The sequence below is a fragment of the Cynoglossus semilaevis genome, chromosome 19 (genome assembly GCF_000523025.1).
Source record: "Cynoglossus semilaevis isolate Cse_v1.0 chromosome 19, Cse_v1.0, whole genome shotgun sequence".
Classification (NCBI taxonomy): Eukaryota; Metazoa; Chordata; class Actinopteri; order Pleuronectiformes; family Cynoglossidae; genus Cynoglossus; species Cynoglossus semilaevis.
This window is the reverse complement of record NC_024325.1, coordinates 11,956,302-11,972,640: the sequence shown is the minus strand read 5'-3', so window position 1 is coordinate 11,972,640 and position 16,339 is coordinate 11,956,302. Positions and strand designations below refer to the sequence as shown.

At 42.2% G+C, this 16,339-nt stretch overlaps 1 protein-coding gene across 3 annotated transcripts; it reads right to left on the bottom strand.

Moving 5' to 3' along the window:
* Positions 1 to 3,218: 3,218 nt before the first annotated feature.
* Positions 3,219 to 15,944, bottom strand: emsy (EMSY transcriptional repressor, BRCA2 interacting). 3 transcript variants are annotated; one of them, XM_017041944.2, is made up of 20 exons: positions 15,707 to 15,944; positions 14,623 to 14,731; positions 14,430 to 14,529; positions 13,964 to 14,038; positions 13,691 to 13,866; positions 13,440 to 13,595; positions 12,941 to 13,197; positions 12,626 to 12,860; positions 12,206 to 12,424; positions 11,969 to 12,118; positions 11,690 to 11,863; positions 11,398 to 11,582; positions 10,868 to 11,035; positions 9,317 to 9,515; positions 9,067 to 9,234; positions 7,355 to 7,508; positions 7,045 to 7,144; positions 6,032 to 6,631; positions 4,612 to 5,007; positions 3,219 to 3,957 (listed from the first exon to the last, which is right to left on the bottom strand). In XM_017041944.2, the coding sequence occupies exons 1-20, from the start codon at positions 15,707 to 15,709 to the stop codon at positions 3,775 to 3,777; spliced, it is 3,807 nt and encodes a 1,268-aa protein (XP_016897433.1). In that variant the 5' UTR covers positions 15,710 to 15,944; the 3' UTR covers positions 3,219 to 3,774. The 3 variants fall into 3 exon arrangements, with proteins under 3 accessions (XP_016897433.1, XP_016897432.1, XP_016897434.1); XM_017041943.2 differs by having other exon boundaries at positions 7,045 to 7,149; positions 7,360 to 7,508; XM_017041945.2 differs by having other exon boundaries at positions 7,045 to 7,149; positions 7,360 to 7,508; positions 11,446 to 11,582; positions 15,707 to 15,943.
* Between the last annotated feature and the right edge of the window lie 395 nt (positions 15,945 to 16,339).

Here is a 16,339-nt window from a genome sequence, read left to right as displayed (position 1 = left end):
GCACTGGGAGTAAATCACATTTTCTTTTCATTTTTTTCCTCTGTCGTCATGAATGTGTATGAAGGTTGAGGTAGTTTGTGTTTTGTTTTTTTCTTTTTTCTTTTTTTTTTTATTAGCCAACATCATGTTTGTATAGATTCCTCTGTGCCTTGCTCCACAGTCTCCTGGCTGGCAAACACAGTACTGACAGCGTCATATTATTCACACGGAGCGAATCCCAGCGCTCCCACACACTCCTCACTATCCCAATTTATCACTGAGGGATCATGGGAAAGGCCAGAGGTCAATGCCTTTTCTGTTTCCAGCCGATTCTCTGCATATTTGGCTCAGACTTTCTCTGCCTGTTGTTATTTTGGTTGTTGGTTTGAGTGATGGACCCGGCAGCTGTTGTTTGGTGTTTTTTGAGTGGTCTAAGTTAGCCACGACACACACACACACACTTAGACACACAGGCCTGGAACAATGGTGTCCAACATCCTGCCTGTGATGTTTGTGCAGAATAATAAAACAACAGCCGCTCTCTTTGAGCTCTAACATCCAGTCCTGACGCTCGGCTCAGGATCGTTCAGTTTCAGACCGTTAGGTCGTTTGTTTTAGGAGCAGGAACAAAAAGTGCCTTTTTGGCAAATGGTTCTAAGACCAACTCAAAATAAGGCAGAACTTCCCTGGGTTATTGTCCTGCACATGCTGCAGAGTTTATTTACTGACCGTCAGGATGAGATTAAGGAGAACGTAGGTTCTCCAGCCGTGGCTCTGAGGAGGTTTAATGGACTTTTCACTCAAATTCCAAAACAATATGAACAGGAAAGATCTCTGTTACTGTAGGTGATGTTTCTACACAGTCAACGTCCGCATATTTCTGTCCCTGTTTCTGCTTCATAAAGTCACAGGAACAAGTTTTGGAAACTTTTAGATTTTAAATTTGCTGTGATGAAGGTTTGGTCTGATCGACCGTCTGTCGTCACCTTCGTCTGGTTCTCCTCTTCATCTCATCCCAGGTTCAGATCTGGACTGCAGGCCGGCCAGTCAAACACACTCACGGTACATGCTCCAGTTATTTGTGCGGAACGAGGCCGGACATTTTCCTTCTGCTGAATCCATGTTGTTTTGTTGTTAAACTCCCACTCCAGTGTGAAGAGAACATGATTTTTATCAACTTCTCGTTCATCTCAGATGAACTCAGACCTAACAACTTGACTTGTTCCTGCACCGACTCGGCGTCAGACTAACAGAGGAAGTCTGATGACTTTAAGTGAATATTAATTAACCGTGAAATGTCAGATGAGTCAGGAGAGAAAATTAACAAACAACTTGGTACAAAAACGGCTTCAAATACTGAGGTACTTTTGAGGTACAATTCTCAGTGTGTCATGTTGAAATCTTATGAAGTCTCTGCTGACTGTGTGTCAATCAGGTGACTCAGCAGACGGAGGTGAAGTGTGTCGTCCTGGGGGACTCCAACACTATTATCACAGCCGGGTGGGGTTTTCAGGAGGGGGCGTGGGGACGTCAGGGAAGTCAGGGAAGTCAGCACGCTGTTAAATAGAGCCACATGTTTAAGGTCCGCATCCACCAATCACGGTCCACGGTCCAAGGACCTGAGCCCCGGGGGTTCAGTGGATCATTTTCAACATGAGGAGAAGAAACCCAGTTGGGAGATGAACTCTGTGTTGGTGTGTGTGTGTGTGTGTGTATGGTGTGTGAGTACGTGCGTAATCAGGTTTTTACAAGTCTGCAGAGCCAAGACCAAGAGTGCTCCATGGCTGCGGCCCACAGCCCCATAAAGATGAAAACCTGGCCCACATGGTTATTACAACACAATAAATGTGGTTTTATATCTGGACCCAGAAAGCACAGAACAAGTTTATGTACAAATATAAAAAAAACTCAGTTCAGATCATAAAACTGAATAAATCCTGATGTTGGAGTTAAAAAAACAAAACATACAATTTGTTCTTGTAGGGCCCGTAATTTGACCTGAGCATTTTTTTATTCCTTTATTCACTGTGTAGAGAACCTTCTTAAAGGAACCTACAGTTCAGAGACACTGTTCAAATGTCCTGCTCTGTGTGAAAGCACTGGAATAATTCAATCATCTATGTAATAATACTGGTAAAAGTCAAGTCTCTTATTCGTCCCACAATAGGGAAATTCACAGTGAATCTTTACAACCGACACAGGCTGCCACCGGAGGCGCCATTATGGATATATGGTAGGTATGTCCGATATTAGAATAATTACGTGATATTGGTAAGAATCGTTATTGGTTTTTCCTCCGATAATAAAAACCTTGATAGCTCAATGCCTGGGTTTTGCCAGATATCCTGAGACGTTTACTGCAGTTTTGGGGAAAAACAACTACATATATCAGTTGATGACAGTATCGGAAATTAAGTGTTTGGACAATATCGGCATATCGGATTTTGGCAAGAAGTTAATATCAGACATCCCTCTTATATGGTTCCTCTGGGAACTGAACCCAGGACTCTCTGGTCTCTTGTAAGGCAGGGGTGTTACCCATTACACCATGGAAACGCAACTTAAAACTGTCTTTTTAAATAGTTTTTTTTTCCTTCACTCATTTCCATTCAGCACAAGTAAAATCCATGTTTTAGAGTCAGGTGAAGATGAACTTTGAACTCAAGCTTGTTTAAAGTTTTGGGCTTATCTGATTTGGTTTTTTTTTTTTCATAATGGATCAGCGCACCTCTTAACTGTTTGTTTAAAAGAAATAAAATGGGTTGAAGAGGATTTAAACATGATAAACAACACCGACAGATTCTTAACTCCAGTCCGTTTGATTTATTCACGAAGGAGGACGAGGAACCGCTCGTCTCTCTGACAAATCCAGCCGTAAATCCTCCGACAGCTGACTAATGAAAGGAAACTTGTTTTTTAACAATTTGTTAACTTTCCATTTTAGAGACGTGTTTTAAACCTGAAATAAGTGAACCTTTTTAAAGGTTTGAAAAGTTTCCACTTGTGAAGTTTTTGACCTGTTTTAAAAGAGACAAATGAAAACGACCGAGAAGTTCTTGCTTTTTCTTTGTTAGATCACAATGTTAAATAAATAAATCAAGTTCTGAAAATCAAATTAAACCAAATTTAGACCATAGATCACAATGTTAAATAAATAAATCATGTTCTGAAAATCAAATTAAACCAAAGACATTTTTAAGAGAATCTTAGAAAAAGAATCTTAGAAAAAAGACAGTTCATTTTGACTGAAATTATTTTTTTATTACGTGACATTTTCTTTATATCAACAGTGTCATGAGGTTTTCTTTTCCTCTTCTTTACAAACATTTCCTGAATCCATCAATCCCAAAAACGGTGAGATTCTTCACTGTGTTCATCTGCACTCCATCCAAAAAAGTTTCCATTGCAAAACAGAAGAAGTCACTTTTTAGAAAAATGTGAAAGTTATTTTACAGGAAATACTTTGTTTTTTTTTTTTTTTTTTGTTGAAACGTTGGACAAAAGTGGCACAAAAAATTCTCCAAATGTCTTTGACGTGAAGCGTGTAAATAAAAATCCTCCAGGTAACAACAACGAGCGGCGACTGTAACCACGGCGGGTGTGTTTCCAGAGGCCGGCGTCCAAACTTTTACACTAATGATCTTCACTTCACTCCCTTGGTTTTTACGAGCAGCGCTCCTCGCTGCCAATGAAAACCACATGTGTCCTTAGGTTTTGAGCAGGAGAAGAAAGAGTTTAAAAAAAACAAACTAATATTTTACACAACTAAAGAAGGGAAAAAAAAGAGTCAACAGTCTACAGGCGGGGAGGAGGACTGGCCGCCATCGCCTCGTCGTTGCTGCTGTCCACTTCCTGCTCCATGGGGCTGTCCTCCTCCAGCTGCTGGCTGGTGTAGTTGGTGATCTCCAGGAAGCCGCTGGGCTCCACCACCACGTTGGACTGGCTGGAGTCTGGGAGAATGGAGAACTGAGGAATGACCTGAGGAGAGGAGAGGAGAGGGGGTTCATTGTCCTCTGGAACAAGTTTCAGGACTTTTTTGATCATTTAAAGTCAGCAGGGGGCAGTATTATACGCTCGGGGAGCAGTGTGTGGAGACGGTGCCATGCTCAGAGCACCTCAGTGGTAATTTGGCAGCTGATGGACTCGAACCTCAAACCTTCCGCTTCCCTATCCACTTGTACTTTAAAACTCCACTTTTTAAAAGGTAACTTCTCCCACGAACCGTAGTGAACACCCACGGTGCTGTGTAACAGCATTAGACATGGACGTTACCGACAGTAACAACATGGCTGTCAGTGTTGACGTGTGAAGAAAGTGATTCATGAACTTGAGAAAGCTGAGCTAATGAAATCCACACCTCAGACTTTGTTGTTCAAATAAAAACCTGACTTTGACCTCACCTGCACCAAAGTCCATTGATAAAATCACCAATTTAACATCAAAGAGAACTTCTTTGACCACCTGCTGCCTTCGTTAGTTTGTTCTTGATGATCTGAAGTTACGAAAATGTTTTGGCTTCACCGTAGTGACAATAACCAACCAAACTGAAGCAGAAGTCGACCTGCAGCTCTGGCAGTGATGTTCTCTACAGACTTTGGTAACAGTGGTTTACGTTCAACTTTTGCGTCTCACCTCGATAACTTCTACGTCCTCTTTGCTCCTTTGCACCGCGAGGCCCGAGATGCGGCTGAACTGCTGCGTCTTTGCGTGATGGATGGCGGCCCCGGAGCTGCTGATGAACTGGCCCGAGTCCAGGGTCCCCGAAACCGCCTGCACTCCCAGAGCTTTCCCCAGAGGACCGCAGTCGCTGGAGGAGTCCACCACCATGGGCTCAATGCTGGGGTCTATCTCCGCTTCCATCATGGAGATCTTTAGGATGTCAGACACCGAGGACTTGTCTCCTGGCGGTCCAGAGCTGGACTCCGGGACCAGCTTGGCAGCAGCCTCACCGCTGCTGAAGACGGGCGATGAATGGTGGGAACCGCCGAAGGTGATCTTAGTGACGGTGGCGCCCTGCGTGATGATTGGCTGTTGTGGTGGAAAATAAAACAATGAGTAGAAATTTTGGCCTTTCTTTCAGACCTACACAGTTGAACTGGGCTGTGTGGATTAGTTTGTTTTTTCCACAGCACATATGTCATTTATTTGCGTTCCACAAGAGGACAGTAGAGGTGGAATTTGACTTAAAAGCCCTTTTGGGTGATGGGCAGAAGAAGACAGCGATATCATGTTGTTTTGCTGTAAAAGATAGAATAAGCTAAAACTCAACAGCCTCCCTGAGCGGAGAGTTCTACATCTGAGTCCGTCCAAAAATGATAAATGTGTGTTATTAGCTGGTATTAGCTTGGCACGCTAACCACAAGCAACTGTGTCTGTTGACACTCATGGACTTTATTCTGCAGAAGAACAGTCATGTTTGGTCAAAAAAAAGTGTGTCTCCCATTTTTAAATTCTTCTGTTTCTGTTTCACATTTATTAGTTTGAGAAAATAAAATAAAGCTGCTTCGAGTTTTCTTGCTACATATTTGGAGAATCACGTTTTTCTTTTGTCTCAAAGAAGAACAACAGACGATTTACGCAGCAGATGTTTGTAACTGAAAACAAGACCTACATTTCGGTCTGACCTCACGGTTCTACGAATGCTGCTGACTTTGATTTACGTCCAACCGCGCCACGTGAAGGTTTTATTTATCGGAATCAAATGGGTTTTAATTAGTTTGGTTGATTTACTATTAGAGAATATGTCTTAAATGTGTGTTTGTTTTTTTTCTGGAGCTGTTTGAGTTGTTTGACCAATGGGCAGCCTTGAAATAACTGATAAAAGGCTACGAAAAGAAAAAGGCTACGAAAAAATATTAAAATCAAAGTGTACTTCGGATGTTTGTAAAGTTTTAAGAAAAAGTCAAAAAGTCCTTTTGATGTTTGTAAAGTTTTAAGAAAAAGTCTAAAAGTCCTTTTTTGCTTTTTTTTCTTTCTTTCTTTTCTTTTTTTTTTAAACTCATGATGATGTGATGATATCACATTTATTAGTAAGAACCTTGGTACCACTGACCTGATTGGATGCGGTCTTTTCAGTACTGACTGGGTGGTGTGCCTGCAGGGGCGGGGGCTGGGACATGGGCGTGTGCAGGGGTCGGTGGTGGGATGTCGGTGCTTGTTGGAGCTTGGGGAGCTGTGGGGTCACCAAGTGCTTTGTCGGTGTTCCCGGGGAGGTGACCTTTGGCCCAGCCTGGACCAGTGCAGCTGGGGGTCTGTCTTTGGCACTCTGGGTCAAGGTCTGGGGTTTGGCCTGACTCTGCTCTCGTAGCTTGGGCAGTTTCTTGGCGAGAGGAGGAGTGGACGGGAAGTTGGTGGAGGACGAGGCCGGCTGGCTGATCTGGGGTTTGCTCTGCAGTTGTGGGGGTGGTGGAGGCGGGGGAGGAGGAGGAGGTGTTGCCTGGCTGGAGGTGGAGGCTGAGATGGAGCCTTGTCGGCTGTGCTCGGCTTCAGTCTGGGCCGCGACTGGTGGCTGAGCGACTGCAGACTGGTGGGCTGGTTTCACTGGTTCTGCAGCAGCTTGGGTGGAGCGGTAGAACAGACCTGTCTGAGGATCCAGCGTGTCTCCCTCCAGCTCCGTCACCTCTGGCCCAGGTTTACTCTGACCATCAGACGGCTGGAAAACACAGAAAACAAGGGATGAGGAGGGAGCAAATGATCCAAATTCAGCTAAAGATAACAACTACAGGCACTGAGCCAAATTAATTTGAGGACATTTTTATTTTTTACCGTCAGTATTTTCCACGTCTAAAACCACAGGTCATTTTCAGTCCTTTCTGAAATGTTTAATATTTCGGTTCCTTTGCTTCTTCACCACAAACGACTGAATATTTTTGTTTATAAAAACAAAACTTTAAATATAAAACTTCTATAAAATGCCTCTAATTTGTATTTGGAGTGAACTGAGCAATAACGGAAAGTTTCTAAAGACGTTTTCAAACACATTTGAATTCCAGAATCACCGTACTTTGTCATTGACCTTTAGATAGCCGGTCAATTACTTTATTTTTCGTTCCTTTCTTGACCTACCGTGTGACTAACGTGTGACGCCGTGGCTGCCGCGGAGGATGCGTTTGCGGCTTTGGAGCCGTCGTCCCCTGGAGCCACGCCCACTTTGCAGACTTTACCTGCTGCAGGGAGGGGAAATCAGAGTCATGCTGTCAGCTGATTATCATAGTGAAGGCACTCACATGCACCCACACACACACACACACACAACGCTGAGGTTTCCATGTAAAACTTCCACTGAAACTTTGAGGAGGAAGTACAAACATTAATGTCATTGTGTCACAGGGTGACGTGGGCGTGGGGGGGGGGGTCAGGGGGGGGGTGTGAAGCAGCTGCTGGGGGAAGCTCAGCGCTGGGTTCAGACTCGGAACATGGCCTGGGAGAATCTGGGCCGACCTTCTTCTCCTGGCTGAGCTGGATGGGCACGGCCAGCTGGCTCAGGTCGATGGTGTGCTGCCGCGGTTTGGTCTCTGGTTTCTCCTTGACTGTCAGGAAGCAACAACAAACACAAATGTAACACCAGTGCCTCAGGTTGTATTCAACACCAGTTTTTCTAACTGATTAAAAGTCGTTGCTGAACTTTGTTTTTTGGTCACATTGAACATTTTCTTCCCCGGATCATGATTGTCCATGATATTTTAGAGGTTTTGGGGAATTTTTTGGTTTTGTTTTGGGAAAACTTTTAACTTTTTATCACCTCTGAATCATTATTTCACTTTTTACTGGTATATTTTCAGGATACTTTTGACAATTTTCTTTCTGTTTTTTGATATACAAAAACCTTCTGATCTTCTCGTCTGCCCTCTTTCCACATTTGACCATCTGGCCTATAAATGTCCAACAATCTTGAAATAATACATCTTCAGTGATGCTCATTTTAACTTGGATTTTGAAACATCATGGCAAATTGCAAAAAAAAAGTTGTACAATTCTTCAGCAGCATTTGAGGGTCTCAGTAAAGGCTTTTTTATGGCCAGTTTTTGTTTTTTTCCCTTTGGTATCTGAGATAAAATGAGATTTTGTTTCGCTCGTGTGAGTCCATGTCAGTGATCCTGCCACTGCCACACCTGATACTTTCAAACGTTACAAACAATAAATATTTTCTCCTCTCCTTTGCGAGGCATAAAAAAAAAAAATCAACTCAGAAAAAAGTGCTTTTGGTTGCATTAAATGCAGCGTGACTTTAAATGGAAAATGTAGTATTGAATCCTGTAGGAAATGAAAGGACGATACCCACTGAGTCACTGCAAGGTTTCTGATTCCAGACATGTGTGCAGGAAATGATAAAACTGATCATGGGATGTTAAGAAAAGTTGAAGTAAGAACCTAAGACCTAAACGTTGATGACGACAACGTTACTAACAGCTGACTCACGTTGACCATGAAATCATTGTTGACGTTACAAAGGTGAATGAAACCTTTACAGGTCTGGAAACTTCAACCAGAGAAACTCATTTAAAAGTTATTACACATACAAACACACACAGTGTCGACTTTGGTTCAGCCAAGTTTGTTTGCTCTTCATATTTTCAGACGTCGCCACGTCATCGCAATGTGCTTTCCAATCAGGTCTAAGTGAATCGGGGACTTTACAGTCAGGAGCTGGTCTAATCCCCAGTCCAGTTCCAAAGGTTTAAAAACAGATGATTTTATTGTAACAGAGCCGTCGGTGACAAAAATATCCCTGTGATTAAAGACCTGTCAAGTTTGATTTACAGGAAAATTCCAAGTAGGTTTTAACTGTTGTTTGTCTGTCATTAGACCAGAGGACAGAGAATGAAATGTTGTTGTAATATGCAAAGTCAGAAGACTGACGTTGAACTTGGTTTCTGTCACATGTCAGTCGCGATGGTTTTATCACAGTTTTTCTTTATTAGTAAATAAATCATACTCTAACAGAAGCAAGTGAAACAACACGAAATGTTTGTAAAAAAAACAAAACCTAAAAAAACAAAAATGTTACAGACTGTTGTTGTTTTTTATATATAAATGATTAAAACCAGGTTATAAGTTTGATCATGACCTACTCCTGGCAGCCCTCACCCATGGTCTGCTGCAGCTCCAGCAGAGCTTTGATGGTGGAGGTGGCAGACTGAGATTCTCCAGCTGAGACCTCCTGGTAGATGATGGTAGGACTGGACTCCACCGCTACTTCCTGTTCGGTCCAATCCTGCTCTCTGGAGGTCACTATGTGCACTACAGGCTGCGGCTCTGAGGAATGATGGGAACAGATTTTAGAACCCGTATCAACACCATAGAGTGTGTCTATGCTAACCTGAGCTCGGCAGCTCACCCTGGGAGGCTTCACCCACTAGGCTGGTGCTCTCCGTCAAGCTGCCTCGCTCCTCCTTCGCGTGACCCTCCGAGCCTGTGCTTTGGCCCTGACTCACATCAGTGGAGCGGGTCACCTGCTGCAGTGTCTCTGTGACCAGCTGCCTCGTCTGTTCACTCACCACTGTGGCCTGAAAAACCGGTTTGGGTTTGATGAGAACCTGGGGAGAAATCCAAGACAGTCACGTGAAGTTCATCGATGCTTCACTCTCGTGAGACTTAACAAATTATTTGACTAATTTCAAAAGCTTTTTGTTAACTGAAGCTCTCTTTTTTACAATCATTTTTTGCAATTGTTGGGCTTCTTTTAGGTGCTTTACCTTTTAGCTATTTTGGTGCCTATCTCTTGCCCTAACATTTGCCGTTTTTGTCTAATCTTTATTGCAGTTTTAACCGCAGCACTGATCATCATGATCTGTGTTCTCGCTCTATCTGTACGTTATGCAAAACACACTGAGTCACTGACCTCATTTTCCCCAGTTTGACATTAGACGAACTTCAAAAATGAGACTATTTTCAGAGCTAAATGATCAAATGAACATTTGATAACGAAACAAAAAACAGACTGATAAGAGGAAGTCAGTTAAATACTATGATCCTATGACATATAACACCCGCTGTACAAATATGACGGAATTCACCTTTTGAAAAAACAAAACAAAACAACAACACATGCATTTGTTTTAAAGGCTGCTTTCTCTCTAAAAGTCAACAGAGAAATACACCAGAAAGATGTGTAGGTAGTGATATCAGTTTCTCAGATTAGAAACTTTAGAATTTCTGCAGAACTAATGCCCATTTGTTTGGTCTGTAATGGATTTAAAAAATCCCCAGGAGCCAAAACCCCCATCATTAACAGCTGGTTTATTTACCACCTGCACATAAATACCAAACAATGAGCCGTTATAATAGAATGTAGACAATAAATAAGTAACGGTACAAGAGTCTGGATTTTCCCTTTAGTTCTAAACTATGTCATTGAAAGAGTACACAGAAATGTCACGATTCTAAATAAATCCACACAAAGAAGTTTTGAGCAGTTTCAAATCAACTTTTTACTCTAATTTCGTGGTTCTTTTTTTTTTTTCAACAGCACAAGTTTGTCTATGTTACAATCATTGCCATCATTCCCATTGACTGATCAATCACCACTTAACGCTTGATATCATATTAGATTTATAATCAAGTTCTAGGGGAAAAACACAGTCATTTGTTGGTCCCAGCCTCATATCTGTCCCTGAATGAGGGAAGTGAAGGGAGGAAGAGGAAAGGTCAGAGCCAAAGCCCTGATAGAACTTTCATCAGTTAATTTAAAAAACAGGGGATTTTTCTCTTTTGTTTCCAGACCACACACTTCAATTAAAAAAAGACTTTCACTTGGTTGGGGATATGTTGAAACAGGTGTGTGATATGGACTGGTTTGGGAAAATCTAAAGAGGGAACTTTTTTTATCTAAATGTTTTCTTCTATGCATGATACATTCACACATCAGTTGCTGGGAAACCCTTCCTACCTGCGTCTTGCCCTGCTGTCCGTAGACGATCTTGGTCGGGATGATCTTGGTGGGCGCGGACTGCGAGCTCATGCCTTTGGGCTGAGTGACGATCATCTTAGTGATGGGTCTGGACGCAGTAATGATCGCCGGTTTGGTTCCTTGCACGGCTTGTAAGCTCTTCTCACCCTGAGAGGAAGAGCCAATCAGGTTTTAGTCCATCATACAGTCAGAGATACATAGATTCACGGCGCCGAATTCATTGCGAATTGACAATGTGAACCTCTGGCGACACCAAGTGGACATTTAAAAAAATACCACAGTCATTACATTGCCAATAATAATAATTATTAAGTGATGGAAAAAATAACTATGGACAAATTACAGACTTAAATATTATAAAGCATTAACTAAACATGACTATGGTATTTCAGGAAAAAAATTAACCCCTAAGTTTTTTACTGTTACATTTCATCTGAAAACCTTATATACATAGAATGACATTCAAGTTGATAACACGACAAAAACATGAAGACGAAGCACATTCTTACAATAAGAAAACTCCTGAGTGCTGTGTCCTGCGTGTGTGGGTGACTAACCCCAGCATTTAAAAGTGTAGTGACCACATTCTTTCCAGGCAGTCCTTGAATGGTCGCTCCTTTTCCTGTTGTTTTCTGAACCACAATAACATTTGGTTTGGAGGTCATGGGGATGGTGGTGATCTTTGTTGTAGTTCCTGCAGCAGAGGAAACAACATTCTAATATCACACTATAACTGATGTAAAGAGACGTAAACCTCTGACTGAAGCAAGATGTGTTTTATAATTATTTTTTACTCCTCACCAGACACGATGTTGCTGCTGATGATTTTTCCACCAAGCGTCGCAAGTGACTTGGGCACAACAGTGATGATGCTGCCACTGGTTGTTTTCACGTACGTGGTGCCACCAGCCGAGGCTGATATTCTGGCTCCAATGTTGGGGCTGACAGTGGGTCTTGTATATGTGGCTTGACTAGCTGTAGACAGGACAGATGTAGATTTCATGTTTAAACTGTAAGCGTTACTGTAAGAGTCGTTCTGTTATGATACAAGCAATTCAACAAACCAGATCAGATGCCCACCTGTTGGCTGAGTGACCAGCTTGGTGGTCATGATGGTTCCATTGCTACTGACCACCATAATGGGAGAAGAGCTGCTGCTGGACAAAGCCACTGATGAAGGTTTGGGCAGGATTTTGCTTGGCTGAACCTGCTGAGTGATTATCTTCACCCCTACGTTCAAAAAGATAATACAATAGCTCCTCGTCAGTATGTGGTAAAGTAAAATGATAGGAGGAAAAAAAGGAAATGCATCTTTACCTGACTCTTGTTTGATCTGAATGGTGGGCTTGGCTCCGGGTGAACTGCTCGTGGTTTGAATCTGTGCGACGCTGCTACCTGCGGACGGTGAGCTCTGCTGCAGCTGTTTGGGTGACTGCTGCTTTGGGAATTGAGCCAGGATCTGAGAGGGTGAGCCCACCATGGTCTTAGGAGAAGGAAGCCTGGCTGAAGACACCTTCACTGCAGCTCCAGCACCACCTGCAGCAGCAGAACATCAACGGTAAGAACACAGAAACTGATGCAGTTGATGAAGTAGTGATTGAAGTATGAACCCTAAATATATTTATCATAGCAATGAATAATGAAATCAATAATCATTGAGCTGTGTAACCAGGACAAAATCTGTTTTAGGCATGTTATGTTTAGGCAGACATCTTGGTTGGGTAAGAAAAGCCCTACACTGTGCAACAGTTGACATGACCACAGCTGGGCTGGAGGAGACGACTGTCGTCACAGCGACGGTGTTGGGGTTGTTTGAAGAGCTACTGCTGGCAGGAAAGACCACTGTCTGCTTCTGGGTGGGCACAGTGGAGATCGGCTTGGACGCCGCGGCTGCAGCGTTTGTATGGGTGTGAGACTTGGACAGGATGTTAGGCACGAAGTTGGAGCTTGGGGAGGTTGTTACGATGATCACCTGATCAACAAACAGATGAAAAAATATGAAGACAGTGTAAGGAGATTGAGGAGTGATGTCACATAAAGAAGTTCCCTCACCTTCTGGGTGGTGGCGTTTGTGGTCTGGATCGCAGGTTTGGTGAAGGTGATCTTGACCGGGGACAGGTGGGGTGGCAGGGAGTTAGCGATGCTCTGCATAATGTTGCTCATCTTTGGACTACTAACTGGGACAGTGATGTTCTTGGACACTGATGGTGTAACTTTAGTCACTTCCTTCAGCATCACTGGCGAGGAGCTGGACGAGCTGGTGCGTCTTCGCTTGCGAGGCTTCTCGTCTTCATCGGAACAACTTACACCTGAGTGCATTTGAAAGAAAGAAACTTTTAAAACATCTTCCGTTAAAATGGAGTGATTACCAAAAAACTGTAGGGGGAGTGCTATGCACAATCCCACTTTGGGGACCAATGGTGAAAGGTGATCAGCTGTGTAGGATAAGATGCCATTTAGTAATGAAGATATCACTTGCTCCACATAAAAATGTCAGTAATTTTTTTATTGAATGAATCCCTCTCTCACATAATGAAACTTAAATACTCACTCTTTACATAGACAGTGCTTCCACTGGGCAGCACCACGACATTGGATGAGGGGCTGGGTGGTCTAGGTGATTTAACTGTCACTCCTATAGTCCCACTAGTGGAGGTAGCACTGGTGGAAGTGCAGGTGGTGCTCGTGTAGGAGTAACACACGACCACTGAGGAGAAGAATAGGAATATCACAGGTCAGGTTTTGTTGTTCTAATCTGCTTTAAGAGCTGCTCGGTGACACTGCTGCAGTCCCAAGACCAACCTTCTTTGTTTCCCGTTTCAGCTGGTAACGGAAGGCTGGCATTCTGATTGGCTGTGGCACTGGCCACAGCGTTAGCTGTGACGGTAAAAGCTGTCTGAGGAACCAGCCTCGGCAGCAGGGGAACCAGCCTGCGTCCTTCAATGGACCACTCAGACGAGCTGTTGGGACCAGACATGCTGAAAAAGATGTTCCAGGACAATGAGTCAGTTAAGGAATTGATGTGTAATTTAAACTGTCTGATAACTGACACTTGAACTTCAGGTATAAACGCACTGATATGCGATGGTGGTGAGGCGTTCATCGTTAACAGCTCGGCGGACTTCTGCACGATGACGCTCTGTGGAGATCCTGGACAGATGGTGGTTGGCCAAAGAATAGTTCATGTTAAATCAGAATATGACACAACTCCAGCCTGAGTTGTTCCAATATTTAGTCAGTCTTAAGTCCTGTTATATTATTTAAAATACTCTACTATACTACTAAGTATTTCATTATCTTCAATTAACAGTTGACAAAACAGCAATTCTGGCATCACAAAAACTTTTTTTCTTAAGTGGGTCAGAGATCAATTCATCAAAGTCATCACTGCTTCATTATGGACTGTTACTGAGCCAAAAGTCCAACTAATTTTGGGAAAATATTTCTTGTTCTTAAGGTAGCCTCTTCTTTTTTATCTTAGATGTTAGATTATACTACAATAATACAGTATAGTTCTTCAGTAGTTGGAGAAAGCACGTACCCAAGGATTTTATTGAGCTCAGCCAGGAGGTCCTTTTTGTCCTTGGTCAGGTCTCCTTGGGCTCTCAGGGCACTGATAACCCCAGCATAGGCCTCCAACTCTGGAAAACACACATCAATCATTATCAGTCGTCAGTCTAATTGAAGCACAATTGCTAATAACACTGCTATGAATGCAGCAGTTGAATTTTTACCTAGTTTACGGAGAATTCTTTTGCACTCATCCCTGCTCAGGTCAAGGATAGTGGGCCACACCACTGGCATGGTACCAGTCAAAACTGGTTTCTCCAGCTGAATCATTGGCTAGGGTGAGAGATGAAAAGACATTTTCCAACAGGGATCACAACAGTTTCTCGCTCTAACTAGAAACCAACAGGGATCACAACAGTTTCTCGCTTTGATTAGAGGGAATTATGTACTGAATTATAATAGAGTTTTGTTAAACGTTGTCAAATAATTTGTTAAGACGATTTTTAATTTTTCGTTTATCACTTGTATATTTATTTTCATAGGATTAGAAAAACAACATTTGTCTGTTCATGGTTTTATTTTTGTTTACTCTAAAAACATGCAATACAGTCGAATTTGGGGAATAAACTACTTTCTACTACACCCGCACTGTACAATTCTAATTAGCTTTCCCCCCTGATTTCTACAAACGTTTTTCTTGATGACACAAAAATCCAGTTTATAAACTTAGCTGCATACTTGTTTGCTCAACAAATACTATGTAACAACATATATATACCCGGTAAATACATGCTTTAATGACTTTATAACACCCGGTAAATACATGCTTTAATGACTTACAGTGACCATACAGTGAGCACTGCCCACCACTGGACATCCCAGCTACTACAAAACACTCGGAGCCAAAAGGCCCAAAAAATACCTACTAGACTTTTGCAGCTTAAACAATGCCTTGACAACATAAAGAAGTCAACACTACATTTTTTCTGGATCAATTAAATTTCCTTGTGCTCCATTTATTTCTTCGGTGACACACGTCGAAAACAATGAGCATTTTTCCTTTCTAGGTCAGATTATATACAGCGGATCGGAGCGATTTATCCTTATATACAAAACCCTTTCATTCACGGCTGCGCAGAAAAACGGCGGACATGTAAAATACATGTAAACAAACCGACCAATTGACTTTAAAAAAGGTGTAATGATCGCGAAATGGAATTAAACTTTGAAATATACACGAATAATCTAATAGTTAGCGGTAGATAATGTTAGCCTAGCCGATTAGCCGGGTCAAAATTAATGTCTTACCATCAGTTCGCAAGGAAACTTAAAGGCCTCAGCAGATGCTACATCCAAACAAACATGGCTGACAATGTCGTCCTCGGCTCAGTTACAGCATTGTCTGGATGTTATTCAATAAACTCTAGTGAATAAACGAACTCGTAACATGGAAAAATGACAGGATCCTACAAAGATGCAGCAGTGTTTACGTTCCCGGCTAACAGGCTACCGGGGCTTTGGATTGACTTCTTCTTCTGCGGGCAAAAGAAACAGAGACGAAAAACATCGTTGCAACATTGCTGCCACCTACCTGCAGCTTGGGCAGCGTGAGAAGTTCATGGTTCTCACAACTTATTTTTAAAGTAATAAGACAACTTTTTGCCATTGAAAAATATTGTTATGAATAGTTTAATAATTAATTTATTAGTTAGTTTTTAAAACACAAAAATATTGTTATGAATAGTTTAATAAATGTTAATGTTAATGTTGTGTACGGTTGTAGAGGTCTGCCTGAACATGTTTTAATAACAACTTCGCTAATCGTACAGTTCTTTCTTTTAATTTCCATGTAGATACACTCACAAAGGTGACTTTGTAGACAATTGTACTCATAAAGCATATGCACAGAACAAAATTTGCATTTACATTTCTACTCATAAC